Source organism: Strix aluco, chromosome 3 (assembly GCF_031877795.1).
Source record: "Strix aluco isolate bStrAlu1 chromosome 3, bStrAlu1.hap1, whole genome shotgun sequence".
Classification (NCBI taxonomy): Eukaryota; Metazoa; Chordata; class Aves; order Strigiformes; family Strigidae; genus Strix; species Strix aluco.
Window position 1 is genome coordinate 45,563,440 of NC_133933.1, and position 14,795 is coordinate 45,578,234.

General features: G+C 35.2%; 1 protein-coding gene across 5 annotated transcripts in view; it reads left to right on the forward strand.

The window, feature by feature from the left end:
• RGS7 (regulator of G protein signaling 7) overlaps positions 1-14,795 on the forward strand; it is a 245,378-nt gene that overhangs the window by 107,248 nt on the left and 123,335 nt on the right. For all 5 annotated transcript variants that reach the window (XM_074818377.1, XM_074818378.1, XM_074818379.1 and 2 more), the window contains exon 3: positions 10,148-10,244. In XM_074818377.1, the coding sequence (XP_074674478.1) occupies positions 10,148-10,244 (97 nt within the window). The remainder of the gene's footprint in view (positions 1-10,147; positions 10,245-14,795) is intronic.

The following is a 14,795-nucleotide window of genomic DNA, read 5'->3' on the forward strand; positions in this document are numbered from 1 at the left end:
GGGGGTTGGACTAGGTGATCTTTGGAGGTCTCTTCCAACCCAAAGTATTCTATGATTCTATGATCTAAGTGTTCCTCCTTGAAGTTTCATTGTGAATGGAGAAGTAATACTGTGCTTTGATTAGCTTCCTCATCAGCTATTGTGCAGAGCAGGTTAGAGAACCTCAAAATATACGCAGGCTCATTTTCTGAATTTGTATTCCATTTTCATATCCTTGTGTACCCTGAAATGTTATTTCTGTCATGTAATTTCAAACATTTTTTGTAATTACTTCTTCTTTCTTCAGCATTTGAAGGGTAATGGTATTGCATTTTTTTTAAAAGGTCTTCTCCTAGCTCGGCAATAGCTGATTCTAAAATGATCTGCTACTGTGATGTGGCTTTGTAATGTTTGGGATGATCTGACAAATGAGAAAAAAGATTTTGACCAGACAAATTTAGATTTAAAACCCTTAATAAAGAAAGAAAGTTGTACCAATTTAGAAAACATCTGGTTTTGTGGACTTTAGAATTAAATTACAATATTTTGGAGTATACGTAAGTAATCTCCTGAGGAATGTAACTTTTTTAGGTAGATGAATATACTGTGACTCTGCTATATCCTATAGCTAATATTTTCATGAGTGTTTTTTGTGAAGGCAAAATGCGCCATTAGCTACCTTTCACTTTTGTGTCTGAGTTAGCTGTGTATAAACTAACTTAGTCCTTGTTTTGCATCTCCTACAAAAATGTGTGCTTGTGTTTTCTTCTTTAAAATCTTAGCCTATATACTGACCAGAGTACCAGAATCTGTTCTGGTTCTGTTTTGGTTTTGGGTTTGTTTTTTTTTTTCTGATAATTTTGACATTTTGCTTTTGTTCCTCCTTGGAAAAAAATCCAAACCTTTTGAACATTTTTCTAATATGGTTTTGAAAAGTCCTTTTGAGATCTCAGAGGTCAGGTTTCCAGTTGAGCTTGTCTGTTTCTGAAATAGAGAGGAGACCCCATTTCTAGTGTCAGGACCATTGTATCACAGATGGTCAGTACAACTCAGGAAACATCTTGGCTTTGAAAGACCATATTTTAAAAATATGTATTTTGCCTAAGGAGAATTATTTCTATCTCTAGTAGCACAGTTTAGAAGCTCAAGTCACGGCCTGACAAATTAATAAATATTATTTATAGTTTTAGTTGCTTTTAAAAAAATTATATTTTATTCTGCATGAAGTATTCTTACAGAAATCCCTTTATTAATGTACTCTTTTACCAAGACCTCCTTCCTCAAGCTGTGTTTCCTTCTCAAGTGCCCATAGTAATGCTTCCTTTTCCTCTGTCTTTCTAACCAATATTTCACACCTGTGATAGAAATTATGATTTTACTAAAAGCAGAGATGCTGTTTCCAAAATTATCATTGACTTCAGTAGTTTTGAAATTTCACCATCTGGATGTGTTTTTTACCCCCTTTGGATAAGCTTTCTCTGGTGCAACACTAACATTCAAGGTTTGAGAAAGCTGTATTTCTAATTAATTCTAATTAATTTCTAAATTCCAAGAAAATCAGATAAATAAACTGAAATGCTTTTCTTTATCTATCTGGAATTTAAACATGAAAAACATTCATTTAGAGTTGTAACTTTTGCATGAGTGCATAGATTTTTATATTTTCCATGTCTGATTGTGACATTTTCTAAATATAGAAAATGTTTCTTGGCTTGGAAAAGCCAGAGTAAAAATAAATTATGAAGTATTAAGAGTATGAAACAATTTTAAATTATATTTGAATTATTTTTCAAGTGGTTAATTAAAAAAATACAACCTTTGTCCTTACTTAGTACAGTTTTTTGTTGTTTGAAATTGCATTTTTGTGAAGGCCAGGGAGCTGGAATTGCCACCCACACAATTTTTCATAGTTAGCATAGCGTTTTCTGTAACCTTTTCTTGATTCCAAAGCTGAATCAATGATATATTCCCCCAAAGTTATATGGCTTTTCTTTAATACCAGCTGAGTAGCTTTTAGAAACTATTTCAGCCTGCTGTTCGCTGTTCAGCCATATAGCACTAATATAGATGCAGTGAACTGGATGTAGGACTCAGGTGAGAAAAAATTAATCTAATTGAAAAAAATTGAAGTAACAGCTCATGCTGTGGTATGGATTTTTTGACTTACTGAATTCTTAAAAAAATATACTGACAGAAGCAAACTTGCACTATTTTTCTGAATTAGAATAAAGAAGCACTTTTTTTTTTTTTTTTTTTTTTGTGAAATGCAGTATTAGTTAAAGGTTTTCAGTTCAACTTATCCAAAGAAGGCACAGTAAGAAATAAATCAGGTGAAACTGTAGAGTGGTAGTGGAAATGGAAGGTTACTGAGAGATCTCCAGTTTAGCCAGTGTATGAGGCAGAGAAAAAAGTCATATTGTGTGACATGTTGATGCGTCAAACCACTAGTTCAACATTAGCAGTCCCTGGGAGAAAAGAGAATAATTTATTGGCATAAATCAGAATGTACTATATGATATCTTCAAGATTTTCCATTCAATATTGTACACTTTTATGAGATGGGAATTAACCTTTATCCATTCTTTATACACTGACAGCTGTAGCTTCCAAACAGGCCACATGATTACAGGTTAATCACAGGAGTTCAAAGAATGCTTTCAAGTTATCCTTCTTCCAAAAAGTATTAAAAAGAGGTCAACTAAATTCTCTTTCAGCAGACCATTTTTTTCCCCAGCATTTTTAATTCTGAAACTATATTTCTTCCTCACATACCCTCTCTTCCAAGTAAAACATTGTAAAGTAACTGTAGAAAATTCTTTGCTATGCAGTAGTTATCAATATCTGAGCTGCCAGTAACTGATTTTGCATGTTCTATGTGATTTCAGTAAATTTTACATGAAGACTCTGCTTTTTTCCCCATTGAGAGAACATGTCTAACAAGGGATTTATTTTCAACTTTATTATTAGATAGTTCAGCGCTATTAAAAGGTGAATACTGCTTCTTTTATAGTAGCCTAGCTGTGTCTTTGTAAGTGCATGTTCATTCACTGTCCCTAGGACTCTCTGCTTCTCTGGGTATTGATATCAAGAATTTGGTATAACTGCTCAAAATGGGCAAGGCACAGGAATGAAAAGCAAAAGAACTACTTGTATGATTTGTAATAAACTGCAAGCACTTTTTAAATGAAATGCTGGTTTTGTTGATTAAACATTTTAGATGCATAAGTAACACAAGAACATGCTTAAAATTATCATTCCAAAAGCACAATTCTAAATCAGCAAAGTGTGCAGAGTCTGTCATATTGATGAAGGTTCAGTGGTGAACATGCAGTGTTGATGGCAGGGACAAGCCCAGTGGGACTGTCCATCTAATTAACTCAGGTCTCAATAATAATTGCACAGAACTGGCATTGGTTTTCAAATAAATTCAAAATAACCTAAATTATTCTTAACAAATAACAAAAGCTTGCCGTGCACTCATTTAACGTAAGCACAAGCTGCTAATATATATGGTACCAGCCTTGTTTTACAGCCAGTTTGGAACATGACCTATCTCACAGAATCACAGAATCACTCAGGTTGGAAAAGACCCTTGGGATCCTCGAGTCCAACCATCAGCCCTACTCTACAAAGTTCTCCCCTGCACCATATCCCCCAGCATCTCATCTAAACGACCCTTAAACACATCCAGGGATGGTGACTCCACCCCCTCCCTGGGCAGCCTATTCCACTGTCCAACCACTCTTTCTGTGAAAAATTTTTTCTTAATGTCCAGTCTGAACCTCCCCTGTTGCAGTTTAAAATTTGCTGCAATTTTATTTGCTGTATCTGACACAGTATGGATAAATAGGGCAAATAAATTTGAATCTTAATTAGAATTTCACAAATTGATAATTACAAATGGAAACATAAGAGTGATGACAGATAATGCTTCAATACAGAGTTTTGTGCTACATGTGAAGCCAGAACATCTTTGGCTCTCCACAAACATTCTGTTTGAGGACACAGTATGAACTATTTGCTCACACCAGTGACTTCATACTGCAGAAGGAAAAGAACATGAGGCAGAGGTGTCAGTGTCATAGGTATATGTAGTAAATTAGGTTCTTCAAGCTATCTCCATTGCATCCATTTAATATGATTGGAAATGTTTGTGTTGATTTGTCATTTGATTTTATGGTGTCAAATAATTACTTCAGCAAATAGAGATTCTGAAAAGGATGAGGCCAGTCATTCTTGTATTCTTTTCATTGAGTAAGTTATTTTCTTTTTTAATGTTCATCAGAGAGTACTTAGGGCTGTTCCCTGTATTGGTAGACCAGAGAAGCAATATTGCTGATTTAGAGGAACTTCTGACTGACTGCTTTTTTTCAGCAAGCTCAGATAGTCCATACATGACTGCTGTTAACAGTTTGGTTAATCTTGAATGTTTCAAGCCATCTTTCAGCATTGTACTTTAGCCAAAAATCTAAATGTACTTTTCTGGACTTGTGAATGTTTTAAACTTTAATTTCATCCCAAGTAGGAAGGAAGAGTTGAAATAACCTCATTCAGCATTAAATGAAAAATGCTAAAATCTTTGATATAGAGATGTCAAACTGTCTCATTTCTACATGCTTGATTTAGAGAAAGAGTTGTCGGCACCACTGACCTGAGATGATTTCCTTTAGTTTCATGAGCAACACTGAAATATTTTATCTGGCAATCAGTTTGCCTGTATCTGTGCTTGTCAATGCAGCCTCACGGGATTTGTAGTTCATGTATTTTGTGCTCTTTTCTTCTCTGTGATGCAGCTTGAATAGCTGAACAAAGCCCCCTGGTTCACTGAGTTGGGCAACTCTCAAGTGGCTCTTTGATGATTCAATTAATTGCAGTGATTGTTGGCATGTGTAGTCCAGGCAAAGAGCAGCTCGCATGGGAAGACAGTCTGAGGCTCCTAAAGGGTAACTCTGATGGGGTAGTTTAGCCATTCACGTAAATATACAGATTTGTTGCCTCAGTGAACCACAGAAAAATACTTTCTTACAAATTTTCTGCATCCTGCAATTACGGGCTTTTTAGCTGATGGACGTCTCAACAGAAAATTTATAGTGTAGTTGGCAGTGTGTGAGACAGAGCATATGTAGTACAATGGAGTTTCAAGATAGGGGTACTGTTGAAAGCAAGAGCAGTTACAGGTAATTCATCATCAGTATAATACTAACAAGATGAGAATATATCTATCTATTCCGTATAGTTAGCCTGTGTTGGAAAACAGAAAAAATGGCCATTATCTTGTAAAGAACCTTGCAGTTTTCTCCTACCCTGCTGGTTTTGTTCAGCCCATGATGCTTCACGTACGTCACTGCATGGGGTGCTGGCTAGGGAAAGCCTCCTGCAACCTGCTGGCCAGCTGCACTAATGACCTCGGACTCTGTTATGTGTTTAAGTATGGAGGGGAAAAAATGTCAAGGGAAACTTGTTGTGTAGTGTAAGAAATTATTACATAATGCAACTTGTTAACAAGTTTGGATGAGGTTTGTAGTTAGTTCTACTGGGTTATTCCACCCCTGCATGTAGGTAAAATGAAGAAGAAAGATTTTAGCAAAATTAACAAAGCTGTAGTGTGGGTGGACCCTAGTACACTCAACATAAGAGCAATCCCCTATTCTGAGGTATGATAACTGAGTACAAAATTACGTTTAGTTTCATTCTAGTATTCCTGGGTGTACTTTTAATTCTCTGGCACTGAAATTTGTTTTAGTAACAGAAATCGAATTGAGGTATCTGTAAATGTGCAAGTAGGCCAAGGCTTTAAGCTTTTACCATGTATTTCTTGAACTTTAGTTATTTCAGACCATTGTTTTCTTTTTCTAGTCCTGGAATCCTTGTATCTAGTGACCGTCTTTATGTGGAGTTGATTTAGGCTTGCTTTTAAGGGAAGAAAAAACTCTTGTCCTGCACTGACAAACTTTTTCAGCTTTTGACTTTTGTTGTCTTTGAATTAATTAAAAAAACCCACTTCTTAAGAAGCAGTGATGAATTATGGTGCAAGGGGATAATTTTTGCAAGATGTGTGGATAATTAGTGATGAAATTAATATTTAGATTTAGAAATTTAAAGATCAGGCTCTTCCCAAACCACGTGGCACTGAAACCTGAGGAACCATAAAAATTCTGCTCCTAGTTGTATTCATTTCACTTAGTTGTAAGTAGCTAAAGGATACAAGTCCTGGTTTGTTGTCAAGACTTCCACTGTAAGTAATGGAGAAAGACACTACCTTTGGGTAGTGACTGATGATTAAAGATAGAAGAAATGAGTCATACCCCATATGGCAGAAACCTCCTATGACCATATCAAAGAGGAAGAGAATCCCAATAAGCATAGTCCTTCAATGGACTTTTAGCAATACACATGACTGAGAACCATCACCTTTGCTTCCCATTTGATAATCTCTCTTCCCCGTGGCCAGATACTACTGACTCTGTGGCCTTGTTAGTTCTCTGTGGGTTCTGCCCCTGGGGTAACTCGTGCATGTCTCCATGCTTAGCTCCCAGTGTGTTTGGAGCAGAGTCAGCAGTCATTATTAGGCAATGGCTCCTGTATCCTGTAGCATTTCTATTACAGGATATCACTATTCTCTTTCTTTTTGTTTCATATAAGATACATTGTCACTGTTGTCACAGAGTTAGTCTTTGAAATAGATTTCACAGCATCCTTACATGTCAAGATGAAGACTGCAAATTATCTTCAAAAGGAGACGGGTGAAGTTTTAAGTATTAATATTGTAAGTTTGGTCTGAGTTGCCTGTGCATCAGAAGGTTAAGTGCGTTTTTGTCAGGGTTAGAATTGCCTCACTGGTAAACAAAGGGCACATATTTTGAAGTATACATTTATTTAGAAATGCTCCTGTAGAATCCTTGCTGCACTGTGAACTTTCTTCTAGCTACACTTTCCCTGTTAATTGTGTATAATGACTGAAAAGCTAAAAGATGTGCTTACACAACTTCGTTTTTTCAAGCACATTGAGCTTCATTTGCAGACTTATCAGGCGACAGTTGTTTGTGGATTTGTTCTCTTTGAGTTCTTTGAGAAGGCTTAGGGCTAAAAAAGATCCCATTACATTATCAGAGCTAATCAGGTTTAGCCAGGTAAGCACATAAGCAAAGAACTGTGAAAACCTAGTTCTGAGGTGAAGTGAAGGAGCTTGTATTTCACTTTTGAACATTGGGTCAGGTGATTCAGAAGAAAACAATGATACATCAGAAAGGAAAATTATTATATCAGGCAGCAGCTTGTGTTTCCCAGATTAGACTTCTTGAGCAAAATTAGATGAAGATTTTCTTTCATCGTTCTAATTAAAATATTCTGCCCTTTTCATTGTTTTAGGTCATTGTTGATGAATGACAGAGAAGCGTCTTGAGTGCTGCTTCCCAAATATTATTAAAAGAGATGTTTTTCAGTGGAAGAGATTATACGTTTGCTGAATTTAAAGCAGCTAAAACAGAAATAGGGACTACATATATTGAAAGTTAAACTGTGCACCTGAAAATGTTGGTTTAGATGGTTTTGCATCTTTAATTAGAGCTTTTCTTTTTTTTTTTTTTTCATTTGCCGTTCATTTTCCTGAGTTAAGATTTAAGATGACCACAAAACACATGTGACCTTTTAGATTTCTGCACAAAAAGTGAGAAGACAAGTAAGAATTTTGTGGTCTAACAGATAACATACAGAATCCCAGGTCAACTGTAACTAATTAGGAGTCTGATGTTGTGTTGTATCTTGTTTCTTTGTACACTGAATTAACTAGGCAGTTCACAATGATGCTGTCTGGAGTGTGAGCTGCCTTTTGCACAGAGGGTGTTTGTTCCTGACATGCAACAATAATCTGAGCTAGATGTGCAGGGGAAGGTGTAAGTTTGCAGTGCAGACACTCTAGAGCTCACTTTGCTAATCAAAACCAGAGAACTCCCCCAGAGCTACAATCCCTGTCAGAGTTAGGTTTTATACAGTTTAGATTAAATCTTGTCCATGAAGCAAATTCAGCAAGGCATATGCAAATGTCAGTTAACAATTTATTCCATATACCCTCAAAAGACTGATTACTGACAGCACTAGGAATGCTAGGCATTAAACATTTGCACTCTTGTGCATTCCTGAGTAGGTAACTGCATATCAGTACCTGTAATATTGTGTTCCAGGATTGTGTCCTACGTCTGTAGCAATCCTTATTATAATGCAAATATACCTTTATCATCTTGCCTTATGTATGAATTGTCTTCTAAACTTTGTCCAGTGTAACATACATTATTATTCACTCAGCAGTTCTAGCAGTATTCTTATAAGCTTACACTGCATGTATGGAATTTATCATCAAATTTACTTCTGTTCATTTCCATAGAAGACCACACACCTATGGTTATAATTTACTTTATTCTATAAATCAAAGGTATTCACCTGAATTTGAGTGACTCCTTATTCGTTTAAGGGCTATAAGTTTACCAGCTGAATTTAGAAGGGTTTGAAACAAGCCTTCACTTATTATATGATAACAAATGTAGGAGAGATTCCACTTCATAGACAATAGTTTGTCTGCTTGACAATTTATTCAGGACATTATTAATAGCCTTTTCTATTTAAATAATTAAATTCCATGTCAGGTGAAAGACATTACAAGGAACATTGGTTCTTTTGTTCTGTTACATTTGTACATTGCTTAATTCTGAGCAATAGACTTGGTCTTTCACATCCTGCTAACAATATCTACTTCTTGTGTGTACTTTATGTTTTGGACTATGCCACTGGATTTGTGCTCCTTGGGTTGTTAGTGTATGATCCATAAGTACATGGAGCATGTGAACCTCCAGACACTCTGTATAAACATGTTTTTCATGAGCAGTCGAACCAATTGATTTTGTTTTCATTTTTGATATGGATTTTTGTTCTTTTTCCCTACATACACCACTGGTGACCCCAGCTCCTTTTCCCTTTCCTGACTCTATAGAACTCCCCCATTGGGCCAATTAGTGCACAGCTACAACTAATGCTAATTTGCTGTCTGACAATTTGGGTCATCTGACTTGTGTGGAAGAAAGGTGTATAACAGAATTTTGTCTCTTAGTTTCTTTTTTCAACATAACCCAGCCACAAAATTTTAATGAAATCTTTGGGAACCTACTGGGGGACAAAGGTGAGATAGAAATTTTTTTAAGATTTTACTAATAAAATAATATAAAATGCTTTGTCACACAGTTTTTCATATGGAGTATGTTGGTGATTTAAGGAAAAAGGAAGGATAGTTGTAATTCCTTTTATCATAATGTTATTGAATATTTTGAGAAGTTAGATATTAAAAGAAGGAAAGATAGAACTTATCTAATGTGTAAACTTCAAGTACAAGATGTGCAAGAATAAAAACTGGCATTGTCAGCCAGTGACTCTATCTAAATATTCTTTGTGTTTTCCACTAAAAGGGCTTGCTGTTCATAATTCACATGAAAATGAACCTCTGGGTTAGGCATAATTTATAAAATGCATGGGCCAAATTAGCCTAAAAAATTAAGTTGGAAAAAATGAGCTAATATAAAAATATTAAAAAAATACAGCAAAGTGATTTTAAACATTTTTATACTCACTCCATTACCTACAAAAATTCTTACGTTTCTGGCTCTGCTGTCTCTAGGGATGTAAAATTGCATCATATTGTATTTATTTTCATATTCTCAAAATAAAAGCAGGAATTTTTGCTTTGAACTGAAAAGCTCTATTTTTGTTTGAACAGCCTTTTTGAGAGTTGTATCAGTCCCCTAGAAGGCTGTATGAGTCTATTTTGCTTATATATGTGGTACAATACCAGTAATACAATCAAAACATGAAATTTTATAGCCAGCAATAGTTTTTAAGTACTTCTTTTAACTACTTTCAACTACCTTAACTAAATCTCTTTGCTCTGAGTCAGTATTTCTTTCTCAAGAGACTTTGAGCACATACATTTTTTTACTGTTGTCCATAAATAAATTACTTGCAGTTTTTTAGCCTGTTTATATAGAATATAAATTATAAATTAAAAAGGAAATAGCAAGACTGGACCAATCTGAGGGATTGATCTAGGATTTCTTGGAGAATTTATTTTAGGGAATAATTCTTGCATTATTCTTCCTCTATTTTCTTTTTTTTTCTCTGTGTTCAGATGGAAGACGTCATAGCCCGCATGCAAGATGAGAAAAATGGGATTCCTATTCGTACAGTGAAAAGTTTTCTTTCCAAGATCCCCAGTGTCTTTTCTGGTAAGTGAATTTCATACTGTTTAAAGTTTCCACTCTACCTTATGTCAGGGGATGCTCAAATTGAAAACACTTTTAACTGAGTGCTATGAGGAATTCACAGTCATCTGGTCTGGAGGAAACATTGACTAACCTTTCAATACTTTAATTATAGAATTTTTTTATGTTTCTCTCACGTTGGAGTGAGCTTACACAGAGATGTTTTTGTCCTGTAAGTTAAGGGAATACTTAATTTACTTAAAAAAGTCAATTATCTGAAGAAGGCAATATTTATTCCAGTTTCTGCATTTCAGATCTGGGTTTTACCTCATTTTCATGGCAAGTGTGAGTTTAGTGTATAGGCCAGTACACGAAGATAAGAACTGCCATAGCAGCAGCACAAAAGGAAAATCATCATTGCACTCTGCAGCTGATACTGAATTGTGGCTGTAGACATTTATTACATTTATGATCTGCTTTTGTAGCTGGATGCCTGTGCCCAGAAAGCTAAGACTGAGATGTCTATGGTGATTTCCAAGACAGCTGTAAATTTTATAGCTAATCCAAGGCAGTATTGTCATATGCACAAAAATCTGCCCATTTGTTAATTAACTAGTATAATATATTTATTTGTTTACATAATTTTATATTGATTTATGCATTTTTATATGTGGATATATATCTTATTTTGCTACCAATTAGTATGGAGTTACTTTGACATAGATGCCATTGGTGAACTTTTTCTGTACTCTGGTAACAGTTGCAATTTTTGTAATGGAAAAGGTAATTCTCACATAGAAAGTATTTATAGCAGTTTGTACTGTCCAGAACAGCAAGAAGAATTCTGTACTTTAATTTTCAACCTTTGGAATGTTTTTACTAGTGAATAATTCTGGCACAAAGAAGGAAAGAGTCTTAAGAGCGAACAAAATGCCTTTAAGATTTTAGAAACTACTTGTACAAAAACTAGCCTCTGAAAAATACATGTTTGTTTCCCATAAATTAGTACAGCATGTCATCCTATTAAATAAGCCATATTAATTGTTATTCTCTGCCTTACCTTGTGTGCTATGGATTTCAGATTAGAAAGACTATGATTATTTGTATAGCAGGAGACATTATTTACCAAAAGGGTTTCTTTTACTGGAACAGACATCATAGTTTTTAAGATTGTGTTAGAACATACATACAGTAGTATATAGCAGTCACTGATACAACACCTTTTGTATTGAGGCATTAATTTTATTAACTGCAGGGTGAAAAAAAACCATAGGAGAGTTCCTTTTTTTCCCTTTGCAGATTTTCTCCCTCAAATACCAGGACAGTAAGTTTTTGCTACCCACCAGAACAGCGCAACTGTCATTTTAGTTGAAATCTCCTTGTTAGTTCTTTATCCTGGATGGAAGCTGAACTCTTCAAACCTTCATGTTGAGAATAGCAGGTTTCCTTTAATGTGCTAGGAGTTTATGTATATGTAGCAAATGAATCTCAGCTTGAACTAAAAGCTATTGATTGCTAGGAAACATGGGAGTATTGTTGTCTAAGGATTGTGATGATAATCATGAAAATGTATATAATAACAACTTATAGTACTGTTATTGCCCACAAAAGCATCCATATGAAAATGATCAAATCAAAAGCAGATGCTCTTCAGTTAAAAAATACATTTATGCCTATATGCTCATATAAATATATATGTGGTATGTGTGTCTATGCATAAAAACATGTATTATACCCAACCCTCTGTCCAGGATTATGTCCCAGGAACGTTGCAATTGTTTGTTTGGGGGGAGAAGCAAAAGGGATAGGTCTACCACACTTAAGTCATGTTCCTGCAAGCACTTAGGAAAGACCTTAGGTAAGAGTCCTTTAAATAATTTGTAAAAATTAACGATGTCCATAAATTGTCTGTAGGAATAGGGTCTTATGGGCTAGCATTTTAATTATGTTGTTATAAAACCAAGAGAGGTATTTTTATTTTTGTTTACTTTTATTTCATAGTGCTGCTTCTGAAAACAGCAAGTGAAAAACTAGTTGAAAGAGTAGTCACAAGTCAGCTTGTTGGGTCTGGTGAGCTAATGGTTTCATTGCACTCAAAGCTTATTTTACACCAAGATCTGCATCATTCACTGTTGCAGTCTCCATGGCCATATATATATATATATATATTTTTAATTTGTGTCAGATAACTACTACACATGGCTTTTTCACCATAATTCTATACTAACTCATCCTGACACAAGCTCACTGCCTTCTGGGGCCATTGTAGCAGTATACTATATGTTTATTATGATTTCAAAAATGTTTTTATAAAAGACCCTCGCCGTTACAGGGTCTTGCTGAATTACCTCATCCAGCTAGTGTTTGTGAGGGTAAGTACAATTAGGTCTCTGAACAGAGAGAACGTACAATGTGCTGTAGCAGATGGTCTTTGTAGTGATGGTTCACCTCAGGCTGACTCACCCACAGTATTACTTGAAAGTAGGCTCAGACTGGATGCGACAAATATGAATTTGCATGGATAGCTTTGCAGAAAACAAACTAATATACCTATGTACTCTAGTACACTAATGGCTGAAACCAGATTTGCTAGATTATATTTTAGATCCTATGCTGGTCACTGTTAATGGAAATTCTACTGGAAATTGTAGTATTACTTTAGTCCTGACTGCTTAAGTGCACAAGCAATGCTATGGCGTAAACCATCATTGTTTGAGTAATAGCTTCCTGTCTTTGAGAATGGAATAATCTATTTTTATTATGAACAATATACTCTGTTTAGCCCATTCACTTTATAATATTGAGAGTGAAAATCACGCCAGAGGTTCTGTTTTAAAAATTATATTGTTCTAAAAGTGTATCCTCTAGCAGAGCCTGAATTATCTCTGAACTGAACTGATTATACATCAGGGGAACTGAAAGTTTCTTGAGGGAGGGACTGAGTCAGTTTTCTCAGTAGCTTTAAGTGTAGTCTGGGCATCTAAAGCTGGGCTTGAAGATGACAATGAAGTCGTTTCCTATGTGGTTCTTGGGAAATTTGACTGTTTAATGCCAAAATCTTAGTTGTCCCTGTCTGTGGATCTAAGTCACTTTCTATGATTAATGCTGATGACCACAGTAATGGTCACTCAGTTTTCAGAAAGCACGTGTTTAAAACAGTGGTTGATGGCTGACTAGACTGCAGTAGTGCAGGACCCCCTGTATGCCTGCAGCATAGTCATAATAATGTTATTCATCAGATATATATAGTGGCTTCGATTTAAAACTTTAAAGACTCCAAGGGAAAAAAATAGGCAGGAGAGTTTGCTCTGTGTGATTATGCATTTTGATGAACAAAAGAAGGACTTGCTGTTGTTGTCTCCGTGGTTTTAAAATGTTTTAGAGAAGTGAAAAAGATAGTTTATATAGACATCTTGCCAGTCAACAATAATAATTACATGAAAGTTGTCATGTGCATTCTTTGCTAACAGTGATTAGAGCATTAGGAATAAAAACAAGGCAATTTGCCTGGAACATGGTTCACCATTAGACCTGGAAATGGATAAAAAAACTTGCTTGAATGATGAATGTAGGGAGTCTGACATATGAATCATAGGGATTAGGAGGAGCTCTAAAATATCATTTTTATTTTTGCTAAGGAAAGACAGCAAGTAAATGCCAAAGTTTTGCTGTTCACTTTCAAGCAGAAAGAGGCATTCAGAGTTTAGAGATAAAGCACTGCAATAGTCGAAGGTTTGTTTTGGGGATCTTTGTGGGGTGAGCGAGTGGGTTGGTCAGTATTAGTACTGAGAGCTTTATAAGCTAATCATGACATGGATATTTCATTAAGACAGATGTAGTGATACAGTGGTGTCTTATGGTCATTACAGAATATCAATGTGATACTTTATAGGACTTTAAAGTGTACGGTACTTGCATATGCTTGGTGATGAATAAAATCTGTGGAGAAGGTACTGAGTGGTGTGTAAGTATGAATGCGGGATGCTGTTTAGCGTTTTTATTGTAGGAGCGGGGAGAACTATGAGAAATTTAAGTTCAATTAAAGAATACACGCAGAGACAGAATAAAAAGTATTCAAGGAGAGCATGTTCATACTAGTTGTTACTGGCTGTTTCTGATGCATGGCTCAATAATTTTGGAAAGTAGTCACAGCTTGAACCAACAAAAATAGGAGAAGGAGATCAGTAGAAAGGTTGGTTTGTATCATCTCCTTCTGAGTTAAAGAGAAAGTGAAAAGATTCTTTTAGCTTTCCCAGAAAAATATAATCCATGTGAAGTCTTTAGTTTTTACTTATTCCTATATGTGAAGCTGATATTGTGCCTCTTCCACCTAGACATTGCATTTTCCCATTTTTTAGAAAGATTATTGCCATCATATGCCATTTTTATTCATCCTTTTTTCTGATTTCAGAAAATGCACATTTCTCTTCTACCTGGGAAATTAAGATAATGAGATATTGCAGTTTGATTGGCAAATGTATTCATAACATCATTAATTACCAGTCTTTATTTAAGCACTATTAGTAGTACGCTTGGTAAAAATAGAGAATTTATGTGTTTAAATATAAAAAAATA